Raw genomic sequence first — 21,006 nt, forward strand, 5'->3', positions numbered from 1 at the left:
AATAATTAACAATTCAGACTTTAATATTTATCATTTTGTACCTAAAAAATGATGTTATGATATGTAAAAAGTATAGAATAAAGTTAGTAAATTTCTAATACAAGTAACGTCAATATTTACAAAGTAACGCTAAAAATCAAACTGTAATTATTGACTTGCTTAGACTGGTAAAATGTATATTTTAAAAGTATAATTTTTACTGTTTGAAATATTAAATTCTCCCAGAGTGAGACCCCCTTCTCTTCATAATATAGACTATATATTGAAATGGCAATTTTTTACTGTTTGAAACTGTAATTTTTAAAAATAAAACAGTCGTTATTTACTATAGTGACAACTACTAATTAACTTATTTTGGATATTAAATTATAAATTGTGGCTTTTATACTTTCTACATTAAGTACTGTAATATTTACATTTTTGCCACCCCGATGTCCGCATTACTGTTTGAAACTATAAAAACTAACCGGAATCCGAGTGAATATTACAGTTTACTTTTTTCCGTGTAGGTCTTATTACCCGCCGGTACCTTAATTATTAAAAAAAAAAAAATATATAAAACATCACTTGTACCCTGTATTTTGTTTATTTTTTCTAACATCATCAAACTCATACATTTTCATATACAATACATAATAAAATAATTATTTATAATATCCAAAACTAATGTCATGTAACGGCGCAGCAGCATCCTGAGGAAGAGCATACTCCTTGGCTAATTGATCGAGAACTCCCGCATTGTGAGCCGCACGTTGAACATTGCGAGCCAGACTAGAGGGTTGTGCCTCTCGAGCAGGAGCAGGGTTAAACTGAACAGGTCCTTGATTGAGGGCCTGAGAGACAGGAGGCCGCTCTGCGTAATCAAACTGCTGAGAAAATTGCGATTGCGCTGCTGGGGTGAATATCGGAGTCTTTGGCTGGGCAGCGTATCCTTCAGGGGGTTGATATTGCGGCCGTTGAGGTCTGGGCTGTGGGGGTGGTGGAGGAGGAGCTGGCCTTTGTACTTCTTGCTGCTTGAGGTTCGCTGGTCCTTGAGGGTAGTCATAATCTATCGGCTGTTGGTTTTTGTCAGTAGTCTCATCAACCAGCGTCGGTGGAGCGACAGTGATGCCTTCTCCAGCGGGCTGGAATCCGTATTGGTTGGCTCCGTATTCAACTACGCGTGTCATGCCCGTATCGTCGACGAAACCGTATTTGCCCTTGACTTCTCCGTTGGCAAGCTTTGTTTCGATTTTAAAGGAACCATCGGCTCCTTCGAACCCGTAAGTGTAAGAGCCATCCTCATTGTGTCGGTTTATTTGCTTCAGAATTGCTACGGGCGGCGTTGGCTTCGCTGCTATTGCTTTTCCTTCTCGTGGGGCCGGCGCATTCGCGTAATTTCGCTGAGGTGCCTCTTCTTGTCTTCTATTGTAGTCATTCTCGTAATCTTCGTAGTTATTTGATCCAAGTTGTGGCTGCTGATATTGGCTGTGACATGTCGTCATTAATAGGCCTAATATCACCTGGAAATATAAAAAGATAAATAATTAAAAAATCGGAGTTTTTTTGGAAAATTTTAAAAATAACGATGAAGAAAGGTTTGAATAATTTTTTTTTTATTTTTTCTAAAAAAGAACATTTAATTTAAAAAATTTTGAAAAAAAAAACGTCCCGATAAATCAATTTTTAAAAAAGTTATGGCAATTTAAGCCACACCGTCCATAATCTGCTGGATTTAAATACTAAGAAATATTTTTTAAATACTAAGAAATGATTTCTTAAATACAAAGCAATATTCTTAAATACTGAGAAATTCTTCTATCAGTGAGGTATTACAAGTAACATAAGATACTTTTTATAAAAAAAAAAAAAAAAAAAAATTTATTTTTTAGAAAAGATAAAAAAATTATTTGTTTTATTTGAATGTAATGATCTTTGATTTTTGATATTTATCATTAAGAAATGACACTGTATCTTGTCAACAAATGATGTTTTTAAAGATTTAAGCTCATTTCGATGTTATACTCATCGAGACCTTTCATTTGAGTACCCACATCAATTTTTTATATATTTTATATATTTATATATATTATATATATATGAAAAATATATAAAAAATGCATGTGAGTACTCAAATGAAAGCTCTTGATGAGTATAACAAAGGGATGAGCTTATATCTTTAAAAATGTCAATATTTAAGAAAATACAGTGCAATTTAACAAAAGTCATTATTTAAAGAAGGAAAATTTTATTTAGTTATAGTTCACAATTCACTGCAGTCACATTGTGACAACAACAATAATAATTACAGAATAATCTATACTTATTCAAAAAAATTATATTTATTATTTTTACTTTTATCGGGAATTTTTTTTTTTTTATTTTAGAATTAGTTCTTGAATTAAAAAAATTTACTTAAAAAAAAACAAAATAAAATATTGAACAAGAAAATCATGAAACTTGCTCTAATAAAAGCGTAAATTTATATAAAATCCGAATAAAAATGAGATTATAAAAATCTAAGTAGAAATAAAATTGTTAACAGGTTATTTCACGAGTGATTAAATTTTATATAACATTCGCTTGCGGATAGCTATAAATATAAAAAGGGAAAATTGCAATAGTAAAATGATACCGTTGGCGAAATACGCAAATCTGATAAAAAAAAAAAAAAAAAAAAAAAAAAAATCGATTCGATATTTTTTGTGAACTGTCTTATAAGACAAAACTCTAAGTATTAAATTTTACGACAATTAAATTTTAAATGTGTAATTTTTGATTCTGATTAAAATTAAATATTTTAAAAATTTATATAAATTATTTAAAATTTTCTTAAATTCAAAGTTAATAGATAATTTTTAATCAAACATTTTTTTTTCATTTGGTAATTTATTATCAGTACCACTTCAATTAGGTATTGTGCAATTAAATATAATAAGTCGACAAGTTTATGAAAAAAATATAATTTATGTTGTCATGCGTGATAATAAATTAATAAAAGTCGCTCTAAAATTTATAACAAATTTTATAATCACTGTACTTTATTATTCACAACTTTTGACGTGAATTAACTGTCAGTGGTTGATAATCTTGAAAACTAAAATTTTTAGTTGCTTTTAAAATAACGTAAAATAAACAAATTTTTCCGGTTATTGTAATTATTTTCATCACCAGACAAACACTATAAATATAAATATATAAAATTGCACTTGTTAATTCCGGTATGTAAAACATATTTTTAAATTTGAGTAATTTTAAAATTTTTTACTGTCATAAATCATAACTAACTTTTTTTTTCAATTGTTTTTTATGGATAATAAAATAAATTGTAATTTTTTTTTGTTTTTTCAATTTTTTATTTAAAAAATAAAATAATTATCACCAAAAAAAATATGAAGAAATTAAAAAAAATTCACAGAATTTTTTTTTTATTAAAATTTCAATTAAAAATTAAAAAAAATAATTTTGCGTATTTTTTACTAAAATTTCAATTAAAAATAAAATTTTTAGGTAAAAAAAAGGCAAAATTATTTTTTAATTTAAAAATTTTATTTTTAATTGAAATTTTAGTAAAAAAAAAAAAAATTTTTAAATTAAAAAATAATTTTGCGTATTTTTTACTAAAATTTCAATTAAAAATAAAATTTTTAAATAAAAAAATAATTTTGCCTATTTTTTTACCAAAAGATACTAATAAAAAAAATATAATTGACCAACTTAGCCCATCAATAATTACAATAATAAAATAATAAAATTTAAAAACGAAATAGTGAAACTCAATAATTACAGTTAGACCGGAAACAAAAATAATATTTTCCTTTCATCTAAATTTATTAATAATGTATATCCTACCCGTAAAAATGAAAGATTACGCAACAAAATGAAATAATCAACAGTAACATAATTTATCAATTAAATATAAATCCATAAAAAACATCGAGGATAATTCACAACTAAATGTAACAATAACAATAGGTAAATTCCTATCACACATGCCCACTTTATCACAAGAAGCACATCTGGGAACTAAAATAATTCTCACTGATACGTACCAAAGTAAAAGCGCTCATGATGATCTTGTTTCTTATACGACCATTCAGATAAAAAGTAATTACAGATGTAAGAGTCGAAAAAAAAAAAAAATAAAACTTTAAATTACTTAATTTTTTGTAAAAATCGTGCAATTGATAATTGTGTTAGTGGACAGCGAGATTAGAATAGAAGTCGGAGCTTGAATCGAGGCCTTGATATACCTTAGTGGACCCCGTCTAATCCCCCTACAGACCCCTTAGGCCCCGAACGGGCCCCTCAGCTCCTCCCAGCCGGGCAAGCCACTGTCCGACAACAATTTGCTGGATAGTGCAGCAAATAGCGACCAAGGAACTTTCACTATCTATTGGACTTGGTCATACTCAATATTACACTTCTAGCCACCTTAGCATTGCGGATAACATTGCGGAACCTTGTGTAGGCACTCAGGCCTCAAGACTGGGCGACTTGGACTGCCAGCACACGCGGAACCTCTCTTACTTGGCTCTTGGCGTGTTTGTTAGATTTTACCTTCAATGGATTATCTATCTGTTATGCATTTGCCCGTAATTTCTCCTACTTTCACCTACTGTTTTGTTACTTATTACTTATTACTCATTACTCGTTACTCGTTACTGTAACTAAACATTTAATTACTTCTCGTTATTGCTTTTTTTTTAACTTACAGTCTTCTGAGATACTTTGCATACATAAATCGTTGGTTGTCTTACTTACTTAAAATTATTGCTAGATAATTTTAAATAAGACAGAAATTAAGATGCAAAGCATCAGAGTGTGTTTTACAATTGAAAAAATTTTTTTGCAACTATTTTTATTACACAGTAAAAAATTTTGTGTCTGCGTCAAAAAAATTTGTGTTAAATTTTTAACACTTTTATGTGTAAATTTGATATTTTTTCTGTTAAATCAACACAAAAAAGTGTTAAATATTTCACATTAAAATTTTTAACACAAAATTTTTTGACGCAATGACGAAAAATTCTTTACTTTGTATTATCCCCTTGTTAGTTAACATAATCAAGATATTTTGCGTGCTATTGTCAAAATTATTTAATCGAGATTAATTCCATACTTTTTTTTTTTTAAATTGAATTTTTTTTTTCAAATTTCTTGAAAAATTAATTTCTTTGATTGAAAAAATAAAGATTTTTGAGAAAAAATTTTTTTTTTCATTGAAGAAATGAATAAAAATCTAAAAATTGCTCATAATGGTGATTTTTGAAAAATTTCGAATTTTTTTTATGTCCCTTAATTTTTGTGGCATTATTATTTTAATTATTACGGCAGTTTTATATTTTTACATTACATTTTTTATTTTATTATTGTTTCATAACTAAATGATCATTATAAAAAAAATCATCTTATGAATTTTTAACTACATAAAAAAATTTTGTCATTAATTATTATTAATTATAAAAATTTCATAAATTTTTTTATACTTACTTTTTGTGGTTGTTCTTTATAATTATTATTTAAATAGCATAATAAATCTCGATGAAAATGATAGCAGATACCGTAAATTATGCAATAAATCTATTTTTAACGTTACTTTATACTATTAATAATTATTATTAAACCATTGTAAATTTTTATATGACCACAAGGAATCTCGACTTCACGGTCGGATAAAATTATATTTTGCAACCAACACTTGAAGTATGAAATCTACATCCATTTCGGCTGTCGAATGGCTTATTTTATAATTATAACGTGAAAATTAAGGTAACTTTACATTTTACACTTTTCTCTCAGTGTATCTAATATAAAATTTTTTAATTTATTTATTACAAATTATAATTATTATTTTCCTTTATGTTAAATTGAGTTTTAAAAAAATTCTCGACAAAAAAAATTTTAATTATTTTTTTAGTCGAAGTAAATTTAAAAAAAAAATTTTTTTTTTAATTATTTCAGCAAATAGCGGAAAGTTAAAAAAAAATGCTTCCGAAAGTTGTAAAATTTTATCATTCTAGAATATATGATTTTATAATAAATAACTCGATGTTAAATTGATGTATGTATTAATTAATAACTATAACAAAGCATACAAATACAAGAAAGATTTTTAATTGAATAAAAAAAATTTTTTAAAAATAAAAAAAAAAAAAACAGAAAAATTTTAATTTCCTTTAACATAAATAATAACACTTATTTTCTCGGGTAATGTACTTCTATTACTGCCAATACAAATCTTGCATATAATTTAAACTTCTAACGTGGATGCACATTTATCTACGAACTTGTAACTTGAAAACTTACGCACGGTGCACGGCCAAGCCACCACAATATCTCCAGGTTCATTGCTGCTGGAAACTGCTGACTTTACAGGTCTATAATTTTTACGCTTTCACATTCACATATTACTTTATTTTGTACTTGCGACTTATTAATTTATTAATCCGTCTATCGAATTTACTCGCAATGTATTAAAACTCTGCATTGCACGTACGACTCAATCGTGGAAAATTAATGAATCTTTCCCTAAAATATCAATTTTTTATTATTAATATTAGTAATAGACAAATTCTATTTAAAATAAGTCAGGGATTAATAAATTTTATTATTTTCTAACATTCATTATATTTTCTACCTTTGATCTAAAACATCATATATTTTTAAAAATGTCAAAAATTAAGAATATACATTGTATCTTGTCAACTAACAATATTTTTGAAGATATAAGCTCATCTCGATATTACACTTATCGAGACGATTCATTTGAGTACTCACATGAGGGGAAGGGGGCAAAATGGGCCACTGGGGGCAAAATGGGCCCCCCTAAAATTTTAAAGGACTCAAAATTTTGGGGAAAAAGTGGACCCCTTAAAATTTAGAAAGACACAAAATTTTGGGGGCAAAATGGACCACCTAAAATTTTTTATAAAACCAGTTAATAATAAATCATTTATAATTTTGATAATTATTAAAAGTGGTTTTTGTCAAAAAAATTGTCATCGATTCTAAAAAGTAAGAAAAAGAAATAAAAAGCAGATTATTTTTAAATTAATTCTTTTTTGAGTTGAGTAAAAAAATTTTTAAAAATCGTAAAAACATTTTTTGGCAGTGTAAGAAATGACAAAAATTTTTCAGCCAAATCAAAAAGGATCGAGTTCAAAAATTATCAATTTGACAAATAAAATACTGCGACAATATTTTTCTAAAATCGAAATTTCATTTCGGTTTGGTGTCATAAATTTGTCATAAAAATGTCCTAAATTGTGTCACGTTTAGGATCTTAAGCTTATGATTCTATTAGAACAATTTTTTTTTACATGGGAAGATACAAAGTCATTTTTTAATTATTCAAAAATCTGATCGCATGGTTAAATTTTTCCTTACTCCTGTCAATCATGTCTTAGTTTAGCCGCAATTTTCACTTATTACTTTTTTAAAAGCATATAATACTATTTCCTGGTAAAATTACTAGTGGGCGGGAGTACAATATTTCAATATTTACATTCAGATTTCAAAATAATATTCATAGAAACCAAATTTATCATCTTTTTCTATCTATTACTTATCATTAATTAGTAAAATCGCTTAGTAAAATCAATCTCTGAATGATCTATATCAAATTTATTACGGAATATTTGACGAAATCATGCGCAGCCACACCCAAGAATGTAGATCTCGAATTCACACGATTGAAAAAAAAAATTTTTATTCTCTATTTATTCAAATTTGTTGCATGTGTAGCATCAATATCTTCTGGATAAAACATACGCGTGTCTCAGCAATTTACTGAAATAATTACCGACGCAAATAATGGTTGAATCAATATAATCCCTCGACAATCTAAATTTTAAAAAGTACTTACATCAACGCGAGCCGATAAGTGTCTGCGGCAACACATACTCGCTACAGAGAAAGTAAAATATAACGGAAATGTTAATTGTATATGAAATAGATATAAATATTCCAGTTCATATTATATAAATCATCAAGGTAACAAAGTGGATCTGACAAAACGACATCTAATACTACAATCCTTGATCACATTTTTATTATTATCGTCTTCTGATATAGAATATCATTTATGCTAATATTAATATTAATATCAATATAGTTATCTCCAGTTAGGGTATCAGGAAGTTCAAAACTCTATCTGATAGCCCAAGGACACTGTGAAGAAAAAAAAAAAATAGATAATTTCAAGATAAATTACTTGAAAGGAGTGTATTATTTTCACAAGATTCTCTTCGTGTAAAGGTGATCTTTTGATTGAAGAATCTTAAAATTGGTAATTTAATCATTATAATTATCTTTTCAAAGATATAAGCTTATCCTGATGTTACACTCATCAAGAGCTTTCATTTGAGTACACACATGCATTTTTCATATATATTTTGTATATATGATATTTGATATATTTGTGATATATATAAAATATACGAAAAATTCATGTGGGTACTCAAATGAAAGGTCTTAATAAGGACAATGTCAGGATGAGCTTATATCTTTAAAAACATCATTAGTTGACAAAATAATGTGTAATTTCTTAACTATTGACATTTTTAAAGATATAAGCTCATCTTGATGTTACACTTATCAAGACCTTTCATTTGAGTACCCACATACATTTTTGATATATTTTTCATACATACATATATATAATATATATAAAAATATAAAATATATGAAAAATTGATGTGGGTACTCAAATGAAAGGTCTCAATGAGTATAATGTAAGAATGAGCTTATATCTTTAAAAACATCATTAGTTGACAAAATAATGTGTAATTTCTTAATTATTAACATTTTTAAAAATATAAGCTCATCTTGATATTACACTCATCGAGACCTTTCATTTGAGTACCCACATGCATTTTTATATATATATATATATATATATATATATATATATATATATATATATATATATATATATATATATATATATATATATATATATATATATATATATATATTGTATATATGATATTTGATATATTTTTGATATATATATAAAATATATAAAAAAACTCATGTGGGTACTCAAATGAAAGGTCTCGAAAAGTACAATCTCACAATGAGCTTATATCTTTAAAAATATCGTTAGTTCACAAAATAACCCGTAATGTCTTAAATATTGACATTTTTAAAGATATAAGCTTTTTCCGATATTACACTCATTCATATCATTTATTTAGATACTCACATGAGTTTTTTTATGTATATGATATTTGTGAAAATCCAATTTTTCTTTACATATAGGAAACCACACATTGCTATGGATCATATAAGTTAAACAAACTTCATATTATTTAATCAGTGTATAGCATAAATTAATATTAAAACTGAAAGAAAGTACTGCAGAAAAAAAAGAAATTTTTTTTTTACATAATTCACAGGAATATTAATTATATATATATTTTGTATTATTTATAAACTAATAATTTTTCTTTATTATGTATTAGTAACAAAAATAAAAAACCTGAGTTTGAGAGTAATTGAATAATAAATAACAATTAATAAAAATTATAATACTGCCTCGACCGATACCTTGAAAATTGTACGCATTATGTTAAGAATTTTTTTATCTTTGCGTATAATAATTAAAATAAAAGTTTATAATTACAAGAGTAGTTATTATTTATACATAATAATTAATAATAATTATAATTTAAATTGCAAGTGTGGGTAGTTAATTTAAAAGAATAAAATTTTTATTAATTAATTGGAAATTGAATAATTTACTAATAAAATAATAACTCTATTGATTGCAACGGACTATTTGCACGGAAGTTAATTAAATATCAATAAAACAATCAATTACGTTGGGATAGTTTTGTTAATAAAATATACAAGGGGCTAGACAATTAGCGGGTATGCTCTGCTATAATTTACAATGAAAGAAAGTTACATAAAATCAAAGATTCCATGTAATTTCATTTATAGAACTGTCAAGTACAAAGGAAAGCTATTTGAATTTCCTAATAACTCTCGTTGTTCCGTCATTAATTGTTATACTTTTTCTTTTCTTTAAATTATATTATTAATAAAATAATTAATTACATTAATCATTAAAAAAAACTTTATATCAATTCACTAAAAATAAATGAATTAAAAAAAATTTAGAAAAAAAAATTCTATGTAGAAAAAAAAATAAAACTGAATCAAGAAAATAATTTAATTTTTTTGATTTTGAAAAATTTTTAAACTAAGAAATTTTTATTGATAAGAAAAATTTTTTTTTTCAATGTAATTTTTATAAATTACTAGAATTTGAATTTGCGTGCGCCTAAATATAGAGTTTGCATATATTTTCATACTTGTGATATATTCGACCAATCACATCTCGAATAAATTAATGCAACATACATTTTATCGCAATTTTATATTAAGGATTGACATTTTTAAAAATATAAGCTCATCCTCATGTTACACTTATCAAGAGCTTTCATTTGAGTACCCACATGCATTTTTTATATATTTTTCATATATACATATATATAATATATATAAATATATAAAATATATGAAAAATTGATGTGGTTACTCAAATAAAAGGTCTCAGTGAGTGTAATGTCAGAGTGAGCTTATATCTTTAAAAATGTCAATATTTCACAAGATACAAGGTCATTTCTTAATTATTGACATTTTTGAAGATATAAGCTCATCCCGATGTTACACTCATCAAGAGCTTTCATTTGAGTACCCACTTGCATTTTTGATATATTTTTCATATATACATATATATAATATATATAAATATATGAAAAATTGATGTGGGTACTCAAATGAAAAGTCTTGATGAGTGCAATCTCGAAATGAGCTTATATCTTTAAAAATGTCAATAGTTCACGAGATACAAGGTCTTCTTTAAGAATTCTATAAAAATAATAAGATATTAATAAAGCTTCAATTTTTTATGTATATTAACTTATTGAAATTTATAAAGTACAATTCATTAATACACTCATTATTTCTTAAACAATTTTCAATATCTTAATATTATTAGATGGATCTTCACTTTGCCTCAAAATTTTTAACAGTGTACACAAAAAAAAAAAAAAAAAAAAAAAAATTAAACATCAAATTGATATTTGATGATTGAAAAATTAACTTCAATATCAATATCAATATTTAAATAAATTACAATGTTTATTATGTAGTTTGTAATTAATTAAGAAGTTTTTAAAGTCAGTTTTTAGTAAAAAAGTTTTTAAGTGACTTTCAAAAACATTTTAACAAAAATCTTAAATAATAATAATAATTTATGATAATTATAAATTATAAATAAATATATTGTTTACAACTACAAGTATAAATATCATATTCTTAAATTAAGAATAGAGTAGTCGCTGAAACCTGGGATATATATTCATAATTTTTTAATTATTTACATATTTTCATACTAAATCAATATTAGTGCTTTAAATATATTTTTTTTTGTATTTTAATTTTGAATAATTATTCAAAAAAAAAAGTACAAGTGTGAAATTTAATTTAAATTTAAATCATTACAATTATTGCTCTAATCAGGCGTAAATTTTTTTTTATAATTAACTTTAATTAGGATGTTGTATGTTTTTTTTTTTTATGACGTTTTTTAATATACAAAAAATTTTTTCTTATATTTTTATATTTAAATCGTAATAAATAAAATGAAAAATATTTAATTAAATATATTAAAAGGTTTAAAAATTCGTCTATTACTTTCTAGTTAATAGTTAATTTTAACGTGCCTAAAATAAATTAAATAAAAAAAATATATCATTTTAATTTACATCTTAATTTAAATTAATTATAATTACAATTTTTCCGGACATATATATATTTAATTGATGGATGAAATTTATTTCAAATTGGATCTAGAATTGAAATAAATTCCACCGCATACAAATTTCTTAAAAAAAATATTAATGACAATAATTTATAATTGTAAAACAATTATACTCAAATTACAAACAATTATTTGGAATTAAATTTATTGAAAAATGCATTGGAAAATACGGACTGGCAGTTTAATTTATTTTCATAGATATTGATATTTTATTTTATAAATATTATAAATATTCTATACGAAAAAAAAATTGTAATTTAATGCAGAGTAATTTTTTTAAATTACTTTTTCCTAAATTACATTTTTTAATAGATATATTTATAAATAATTTGAATTAAAAAAAAATATCAATGTCTATTATGAGTCAGCGTAATCATTATTTTTCACGATCGTAAGTTGCGGAGTATGTTTTTTTTTATTTTTTCATAAATTCTATAATTTTTTTTTCTAATAATTTAAAACACTAGATTTATATTGTAATTGTTAAAAAATTTTTTTTTAAATACACTTGTATTTATTTCATGATTTTTTTTTATATTAATTATTCATTATTAATATAAGTGAAAAAAAAGCGGACACATGTCAACAATTACATATTAAATTAGTGTAATTATTTAGATTTTTAATCAGCAAATTTTAGTCAAAAATTAAATTTTTTTCATAAAATTTACAATATTTCAATTTTAAAATATTTTTTTAATTTTTCTGCACTGTCTGCTACTGAAGAAATGACTAGATTTTTTTTTTTTAATGATTAACATCTAGTATTTTTTATTTAAATTGTTTAGTGTTATATATATATAAGCATGATATAATCTATTAATTAATTATATCGATTAAAAAATAAAAAAATGAAACTATTGCAAATTCAAAGCCAGTAGTTTGTTAAAAATTCAAGTTGTCACACCAAGTAATATGAATAATATGTAACTACATGATCTATATAAATTCTATACCTGCATTTCTATGGAAAAAAAAAAAAAAAAAAAAAAATTCATCGAACATCACTATATTATTCAGATTACTGAATAAATATTAAGTTTATAATTATTAACTCCAATTAAAAAGCTATTTAATATCGCTTCCTTACGACCGGAAATAAAGAGCAGTTAGAGCTTCAGGATCCAATTATGATAAGTTTATTTTAATTTAAATAAATTTACTGTTATATTAAATCACTTATATTACGCTGGCTCACTTTTTTGTCATTATCTTAAGGTACTCAAGGGCATTCTGGGCTGCGGCTGCTTGAGCATCTTTGCTGATAATACCGCTACCATAACATACTGCGACTGGCAAAGTTGATAATTGCACAAGGCACTGGCATTTACCTGGAAAAAAAATAATTCATGTTATTTATTTAAAAATTTTTAAATATTTATTTAGTTTTTTGTAAAGAAACACCCTCAGCAATTTACAATAATGTGATTACATTTTTATGTGTGAAATGTTTAGTAATAACGATTTTATACAATACACAGCATTTGCAAAGAAAATATAAATTTAAGTAATTTAAAAAATAAAAAAAAAAAAGAAAAATATAAATGTAAAAATTTTTTTTTAAACACACACTTTAGTAGCTTGTGTTAATTATAAATGTTAAAATTTTCTCAAATTTTATACAATAGAAATTTTTTTATTTTTATAAAATTATTATTTGTTAATTATATTGAGTAACCACTTTTTTAATTAAAGAAAAAAAATCTATTATTTTATTAAATTTGCACAAAAATTATTTAATTTTTTTTTTTAATTTATGAAAAAATTTCTATTTTATTTAATCCACAATTTTAATTAAAAAAAAAAAAAAAATAAAATTTTGCCCAGATTTGAAGTTTGCAAAAAATTTTTTTTACTTAATTTTATTTCACACAACTCAAAAACAAAATCATTAAAAATAATAATAATAATAATAATAATAATAATAATAATAATAATACAACATTTTTTGTGCTGTTAAATGTGATCAACTTTCTCATCTAATTTTAATTGCTGTGAACAATTTATTTAATTTAAAAAAAAAAAAAAAAAAAAAAAAAAAAAAAAAGTGTCCCATTTTTACCAAAGTCTCCTGCATCTTCTCAGCAAGGATTGCTTTTAAAATAAATTAGCAACTTGTAAATTCGATCGAATTGTATCAATACAAATGTATCATGAGAAAATTTTTTATATTAATTAAATTAATAAAGTACAAAAATAATTAACTCTAGAAAAAGACAAGCAATAGTTGAAAAAAAATAAACCATTGAAATTTTAAATCAAAATTTGTAATATAAAAGTTTTCTAATTAAATTAATTATAATAAATTTTGATGTATTGATTGCAATTGTAGATTAAGATAACGATAAAATAACATATTAAATTTTTACTTTCAATCGATACTGAATGTCATGGATCAAACGATAACTATGCCATAAAAATAAAAACAAGATCAAAGAATCATGAGCATAAGTAAAGTAGCAATGGATGGAATAAAATTAGCAAAACGCGCTCTCCGTAATGAAGTGCAAGATGTAATCAACAGAATAAGTAATGAAGATAAAACGCGACAATCTAATGCTGTTTATAACAAGGTAAATTATTAAAATTTCTTGTAATTTTTTGATAAACTATCTTAGCATATGTTTGGAGGTTAAATATGTTTATATATATTTACTTATATTTTACAGTTAATTGGTTTACCAGAGTTCGAATCAAGTAAAAGAGTATCAATATACTTGAGCACTGACAATGAAATAAATACAATACCAATTTTGGAGCATTTATTCAAAATAAACAAACAGGTGTTTGTACCTAAGTATGAAAGTAAAAGTATGATGATGGTCAAGTTATATTCGATGGACGATTATGATAAATTGCCCCTTACCAAATGGAATATTAAACAACCTGCTACTGATGATACTACACGAGAAGATGCTTTAAAAACAGGTACAATAATTTTAAAGTTGTAATTTATAAAGACAAAAATTCTTTGAGAATTTTTGGTTTAAATAAATTTTTTATATTGATTATTATTATTTTTATTTAAAATTAAATTTATTTATTTATTTTTTTCTGTAAAGGTGGACTGGATTTAATAATTTTACCAGGCGTTGCATTTACTAGAACTGGTAAGTTGTCATTGAAAAAAAAATTTTTAATAATTCTATATAAGAGTAATTTTGTGCCATTCATAATAATTTTAATTATTCTTAAAAATATTTTTATATTTTTTTATACCATCAAAAATTTTATTATTATTTCTAATATAATTTAAATTTCTAAAAAAAAAATTAATTGTCACAAATTTAACAAATTTCTGTGTAGTAAAACTAAATTCTAAAAAAAAGTTGATATAAGATTTTTTTTAAATAAAATTTTCAGCAAGCTTTTTTTTTTGGCTTCAATAATATTTATATATTACAAAAAAAAAAAATTATTATTATTATTCTCTCAATTTTCAAAGCCCGTACCGACATCGTGTGAATTTAAATTTATTTACAAATTTCCAGGAAAAAGATTAGGCCACGGCATGGGATACTATGATAAATATATTGAAAATTGCATCAAGTTTCAAGAAAGAAAACCTTATTTAATAGCTGTGGCTTTCAATGAACAAATAAAACACGACATTCCTACTACTGATAAAGATATACCTCTCGACATGGTGATATCAGAAAATTCAACATAAGCATCATTAAAAATAATATTATTATTATTACTATGATTAAATGTATTTATAAATATTTTTTTTTCCTCAATTATTCTCTTTCTCATCATTAGTATGACACTGAGTTTTATATCTATATTGTTAAAATAATTTCTAATTATAAAGTTTCTTAAACTTGAACCAGTCTTTTATATTCAATATTGATACACGTGTACTTTATTATAAAACTTATATGTACATTTTTGCCATTCGGCTATTTGCCTTGGCATAGAAATTGAATAAATAAATAAATAAATAAATAAATAAATAATAAAGCTTTTTAAACTTACCGCTGATTGATTTTTCTTCAATATCAACATAAGTTACTTCAAATAATTGTTCAGATGCTATTTCTTGTAAGAACTGAACCAAATTAATTACTCCATCATTAAGACATGTATTCTGAAAACGAAATATAAAATTATTTATTTGTAAATTATTTATTACTTATATTACAGTTGAATTTTTTATTTCGATAATTTTTTTTTAAAAATTATAGTAAAAAATTACTAAACTTTTTTTGGTTCAATTGACCCTCTTCTTCCCTACGTATACTTTGCCATTCGGCTATACTGTCTTGGCATTGAAATTAAATAATAAAAATTAATATTCAAACCTGTAACTCTGATAATTTAACTCCGGTGGAAGACTTGAGGTTCTTATGAAATTGCGAAACTTTATGACTGTGAGGAGTGGTGAGTGTAGAAATTTTGCTATCTTTTAGTGTTGTATAGCGTGCAGCCAAGTTAATATTCCTCTCGACAATCTATAACGGACAAGTTTTTTATTTTACATATTAATTATTTGTTAATAATATTTTTTAAAATTAAAATAAATGAAGTGGAGAAACGATATCAAAAAAATAATTTAAAAAATTAATTAAAGACATTCCGTTATAGATTTTGGAGGATGAAATTTTTTTATGATTAATTATTACATAGAATTTAAATCATCACCTCCACTTCACTTGTCACATATTTTCACATTTTACTCGTCGATATAATTTAATAATCTACTACTTACTTTATATTTTTAATAAAAATAATTTTAATAAAATTAAATAATTATAGTTCAAATTTATTCACCTCATAGTCATCAAGACCACATCCAGGGTTGGCTACTGGATCAGTGGTATCACGCAAGGCCTGCCACATTTTGTGAGCAGCTTGACGTTTTGCGAGTTTCTTACTTTTACCCTGGCCAACTTGTCTGTATTTTAGCATAGCACACACGATTGTAAACTGACGCTCGTGAGGAAGGCCTGTTTCACCTTCCATTGTGTATTTCGGTGGTGGCCAGTGACGTGACATACACATTTCCTGGAGTGATCCGATTGGATTGTTTATAATTTTTTCTTCGCCGTAATTACCCTCTGCATCTGGCTGCGCATTTTGCAAGCTAAAAAAACAAAGAAGAAAATTTTTTTAAAAAGTATAAACATTAAAAGTGATTTTATTCTTTTCATAAAATTTTTTTGGAGAATTATTTAAAAAAAAAAAATGTAATTTAAATTTATTTAGATTTTTTATTAATTGTAAAAATATATCAAAGTACCTATTAATGAAAAAAAAAAAAAAAAAATTTATCGCACTAACTATTATTATAACAAAATAAAAATTTTTACTATTTTTAAAAAATTCAGAAAGGTCCAAAAAAATTGAAAAAAAAAATGTACCATTTTTTCGGACAACCGTAATTTAGCAAAAAAAAATTTTTTTTTCCACTTTTTCTTAATTAGTACAATCATCAACATCAACATCATATAACTTTTTCAGTTTTGTATTTTTTGACTTTTTTAATTTTTTTTTTGTATTCTCAAAACATTAATAAACGCCTGTTAAAAAAATGGACAGTAAAAATATTTTTTGTTTTTTATTTATAGCACTCGAAAAAACACCTTAAATTTGTGCTTCTGGACTAAAATACCTCCTTAATAAAAATAAAAAAATGTTTAATAAATTTTTTAGCAGACATCTTATTAAAAAAGTACAATTATCTTCACGAAAATTTGCTAAAAAAAATTAACTGTCCCAAGTGTCATAAAAATTGCTATCCTGATAAAAAAGACAATTTATAAAATTTATTTAAAAATAATGGTAGGTAATAAATAAATAAACTTACTCGTTAATGTTATTAATTTGCGGATCAGCAGCGGCATCACCTGAATTAACCCCGATTAATTTATCTAATACAGCTTTAGCCGCAGTGTGTTTAGCATCTTTTTTGGACCTGCCGGTCCCCATAGCTGAAACAATTGGATCTACTTCAATAATTTAATTGTTCATGCATAAAATAAAATTACAAGCAGTATAATTCATACCCAAGTCACAGAAATAATAAACAAAAAATATTGTTTTTTGCCAAAAAAATTTCTCATAAAAAAACAACATTTACTCCGATCGGGATAACAAAATATTTACAAGCATAACTTTAGTATACGAACCAACGACATCAGCAACGGTTACCCGATAACGAAATGTCGGTTCATGAACAGCTCCTTCAATCTGTACCAGCTCGTATTTTGGAGTTGTACCACGTCGTGATAGCAATTCTTGAAGTACAGACACTGGTGTCTTGGATGGTAATGATTTAATTTCTAATCTTGCTGCTTCGTATAATGGCAAAGCTTCAGACATCAATGCATGCATGGTAATTCTTGCTCTACCTCGACGATGAGAATTATTTGATGAATGATTTAATACAGGTCCAACACCACCACCGCCACCACCACCACCAACAACAACAACATTACCTGGACCAACTGGACCACCAGCAACTCCAATCACGATGTTACCAACTTGTTGACCATGTCGCATGTCTTCCATTTTTCCTAAAAATATTTCATTTTAATTAATCATTTTTTTTTTACCATTCTACTTATTTTTTTTTTTTTTTTAATGACATTAAAATTAACACTTGAAAATTTAATAATTTTTTTTTTTAATTGTAAATTAAGTCTAGAAAAAGTGGAAATTAAGTTAGCCGATGTTTAAAAATTTTTAGAATTTTTTTTATTGAAAAAATTATTACAAAGTAATAAAAAAAAAATTTTACATGTAAAAATATTGAAAAACTATAAGTGCATTTTTTTACAAACATTTTTTAGTCATAATTTAATAAATAGAAAAAAATTAAAAACGTTGGCTAACTTTTGTTTTGTGAAAATTTATAGAGCAGACATCGGACAATTTTTATAAATTTTTTTTATAAAATATCTTAGAAAAATTTGACATTAGAAAATTGGAAAAAACATTTTTTTGGTTTTTATTTAATAAAATAAATTATTTAATTAAATTTTAAAAATATTGAAAAACTATGTGTAATTTTTTAAAAATATTTTTTTGGTTTTTATTTAGTAAAGACAAAAATTTTTAAATTGTTGTCTGCTGAATACAGTATCATCTAGAAAATTATTTATAAAAAATTTTAATTAATTTTTAGTTTCTAATCATGAAATTTTTTAAATAACTTTTTTTTGTTATAATTACCTAGTTAAGAAATTTTTCAAAATTGTCAGGTGTCTCAATTATTTTTTTTACTCAATTTAAAAAAAAAAAAAAAAATTTATTTTTTTATTTTTTAATGTTAAAAATTTTATTTGCAAAAAATCAAATAAATTTGTGTGACATAAAATTAATCACTTTATTTGTGCCATCGATTTGCTCTGACAATTTACGAATAATTAATTCGCAAATTTATGAGTAAAAAAAAATAAAATAAATTTATTGAGACATTTTAATAAAATGTAGAAATTAAAAAAAAATTTTTTTTAAAATAAGGAAAATAAAATAATTTTTTTTTTTTTTTTTTTTTTTTTTTTTTTTTTTTTCAGACATTTATAGGGTTACTGGTAAGTGCCTGAGTACATGAGACATTAGAGAGCCCGGTGAACTAGAAACGGATTGCGAATAAAAAATATTTAAACACTTACGATTATTATTATAAATAATTAACAATTGATTTATTTCCCGTGAGCCAATTCCTATACGAAAAGCGAATCCTGCTTTTTGTGATTGATCCAAATCTCACAAAAAGCTTGATCCGTTTAACGACAGAAAAATTGGATTTTGTTCTTTCCTACACGGGAATCCTTTCGCTGGTTCTGGACCTTCTGGAGCTTTTCATATGCTACGTCACGTTATATATGAATTGTGTATATGTGTAGGACTTTGACATGTGTAGCTGTAATTGTGATTTGGTTTAACTATACTCAATGTGCGCGCGCCTTAATATAAGTATAGATGACACTAAAGTTAGCAGACGATAACACAGAAGTTGACAGGTATTAAAAAATTTTTTTAGAATTTTGTAGCAATTAAATGACTAAAAAAAAAAATTAATTAAAAAGTTTCACATGTGAAAATTGATAAAAATTACAAGTGAAAATTTTTAAAAGCTTTTTTTTAATTGTAATTAATTTGTTAAAAAAATTTTTAAAATTAACAGCTGACCGCTAACTTCAGTATTATTAGCAGACGTCTAAAAATTTTTGATTTTTTTTATTAATTAAATTACAATTAAAAAAATGTTTCTAAAAAATTACACTTACAATTTTTCAAGTTTTTTACATGTGAAATTAAAAAATTTTTTTTTTTTTAATTTTTAATTAAAAATTTTTTCAATTAAAAATTTATGACATTAAAGTTAGCTGTTACTTGACAATTTTTTAATAAATAAATTTCTTCAAAAAAATTATTTTAAAAAAATTGCATTTTCAGTTTTTTATAATTTCTAAATGTCAATTTTTTTGATAAATTTTTTTTGCCATTATTTATTTGTTACAAAAATTCTTAAAATTATCAACTAAAAAATTTCTAAAAATTTTGAAATGTCGGCTAACTTCATTTTCATAAGTATAGAGTATATATTTTCACAATACTGAAGTTAGCCGACATTTTTGATTTTTCTTATGTTAAAAATTATTTTTTAAAAATTGCACTTAAAGTTCTTTAAATTTTTTACAAGTGAAAATTTTTAGAAGCATTTTTTTATTATAATTGATTTGTTAAAAAAATTTTTAGAATCAACAGCTGACGGCTAACTTCAGTGTTTTATATTCTCGCGGGATGTGGCTAAAGGTATGGCTGATAGAAGATACGGACCTGTCAATGTACGGAGCTGTTATTACATACCTGCGGATCTGTTATTGATCATAAATCTTTAGTAAGTATTTTATTTAATTAAATTTAATTTTTTATGATAATTAAATTAAGAGACATCTTTCAATTGTTTGGATTTTTATAACCTCCAAATTATTATAAAAAAATTTACAAGTATCTATTTTTATGATACTGAAGTTAACTGTCAATTTTTTAAATTTCTAACACTTAAAATAATAGTTTTTTTGTTCCAATTTAATTAATAAAAAAAAAAATTATAAAATTCGACAAACTTTAGTATTATTAATTTTTTTTTTTAATTTTCACGAATGTAATTTAAAAAAAAAATTTTTTTTATTATAATTTAATTGCTATCAAATACAAAAAAAAATTTTAATGTCAGT

At 24.1% G+C, this 21,006-nt stretch overlaps 3 protein-coding genes across 9 annotated transcripts; 1 reads left to right on the forward strand and 2 right to left on the reverse strand.

The window, feature by feature from the left end:
- Positions 1-584: 584 nt before the first annotated feature.
- Positions 585-4,193, reverse strand: Cpr97ea (cuticular protein 97Ea). The gene is made up of 2 exons (XM_074252690.1): positions 4,032-4,193; positions 585-1,502 (listed from the first exon to the last, which is right to left on the reverse strand). The coding sequence occupies exons 1-2, from the start codon at positions 4,047-4,049 to the stop codon at positions 645-647; spliced, it is 876 nt and encodes a 291-aa protein (XP_074108791.1). The 5' UTR covers positions 4,050-4,193; the 3' UTR covers positions 585-644.
- An 8,348-nt stretch (positions 4,194-12,541) lies between these two features.
- On the reverse strand, positions 12,542-19,689 carry LOC141533680 (protein Loquacious-like). Of its 7 annotated transcripts, XM_074252684.1 has the most exons (8): positions 19,435-19,681; positions 18,256-18,333; positions 17,947-18,164; positions 17,625-17,763; positions 16,589-16,901; positions 16,120-16,269; positions 15,794-15,905; positions 12,555-13,146 (listed from the first exon to the last, which is right to left on the reverse strand). In XM_074252684.1, exons 3-8 carry the CDS (start codon positions 18,149-18,151, stop codon positions 13,010-13,012), a joined length of 1,056 nt encoding a protein of 351 aa, XP_074108785.1. In that variant the 5' UTR covers positions 18,152-18,164; positions 18,256-18,333; positions 19,435-19,681; the 3' UTR covers positions 12,555-13,009. The 7 variants fall into 7 exon arrangements, with proteins under 7 accessions (XP_074108790.1, XP_074108789.1, XP_074108786.1 ...); XM_074252689.1 differs by lacking the exon at positions 16,120-16,269 and having other exon boundaries at positions 12,542-13,146; positions 17,625-17,748; positions 19,435-19,689; XM_074252687.1 differs by lacking the exon at positions 17,947-18,164 and having other exon boundaries at positions 12,558-13,146; positions 17,625-17,748; positions 19,435-19,678.
- Mthfs (methenyltetrahydrofolate synthetase) lies at positions 14,088-15,501 on the forward strand. Its single transcript, XM_074252693.1, has 4 exons — positions 14,088-14,388; positions 14,485-14,743; positions 14,878-14,925; positions 15,307-15,501. Exons 1-4 carry the CDS (start codon positions 14,257-14,259, stop codon positions 15,483-15,485), a joined length of 618 nt encoding a protein of 205 aa, XP_074108794.1. The 5' UTR covers positions 14,088-14,256; the 3' UTR covers positions 15,486-15,501.
- Positions 19,690-21,006: the final 1,317 nt, after the last annotated feature.

The sequence above is a fragment of the Cotesia typhae genome, unplaced genomic scaffold, assembly GCF_013202065.1.
Source record: "Cotesia typhae breed Kobodo isofemale line unplaced genomic scaffold, CoteBio_Ctyphae scaffold_121, whole genome shotgun sequence".
In the NCBI taxonomy this organism is placed as follows: Eukaryota; Metazoa; Arthropoda; class Insecta; order Hymenoptera; family Braconidae; genus Cotesia; species Cotesia typhae.

Excerpts from the sequence above, each read along its gene's own strand:
- Mthfs (XM_074252693.1), top strand. The coding sequence starts at position 14,257 with ATGAGCATAAGTAAAGTAGCAATGGATGGAATAAAATTAGCAAAACGC. Across the intron at positions 14,744-14,877 it reads AGAAGATGCTTTAAAAACAG|GTGGACTGGATTTAATAATT; the intron begins GTACAATAATTT and ends TTTTCTGTAAAG. Across the intron at positions 14,926-15,306 it reads CGTTGCATTTACTAGAACTG|GAAAAAGATTAGGCCACGGC; the intron begins GTAAGTTGTCAT and ends ACAAATTTCCAG.
- LOC141533680 (XM_074252683.1), bottom strand. The coding sequence starts at position 18,151 with ATGCATGCATTGATGTCTGAAGCTTTGCCATTATACGAAGCAGCAAGA. Across the intron at positions 17,764-17,946 it reads AACCGTTGCTGATGTCGTTG|ATCCAATTGTTTCAGCTATG; the intron begins GTTCGTATACTA and ends TTATTGAAGTAG. Across the intron at positions 16,270-16,588 it reads GTGGTCTTGATGACTATGAG|ATTGTCGAGAGGAATATTAA; the intron begins GTGAATAAATTT and ends TGTCCGTTATAG.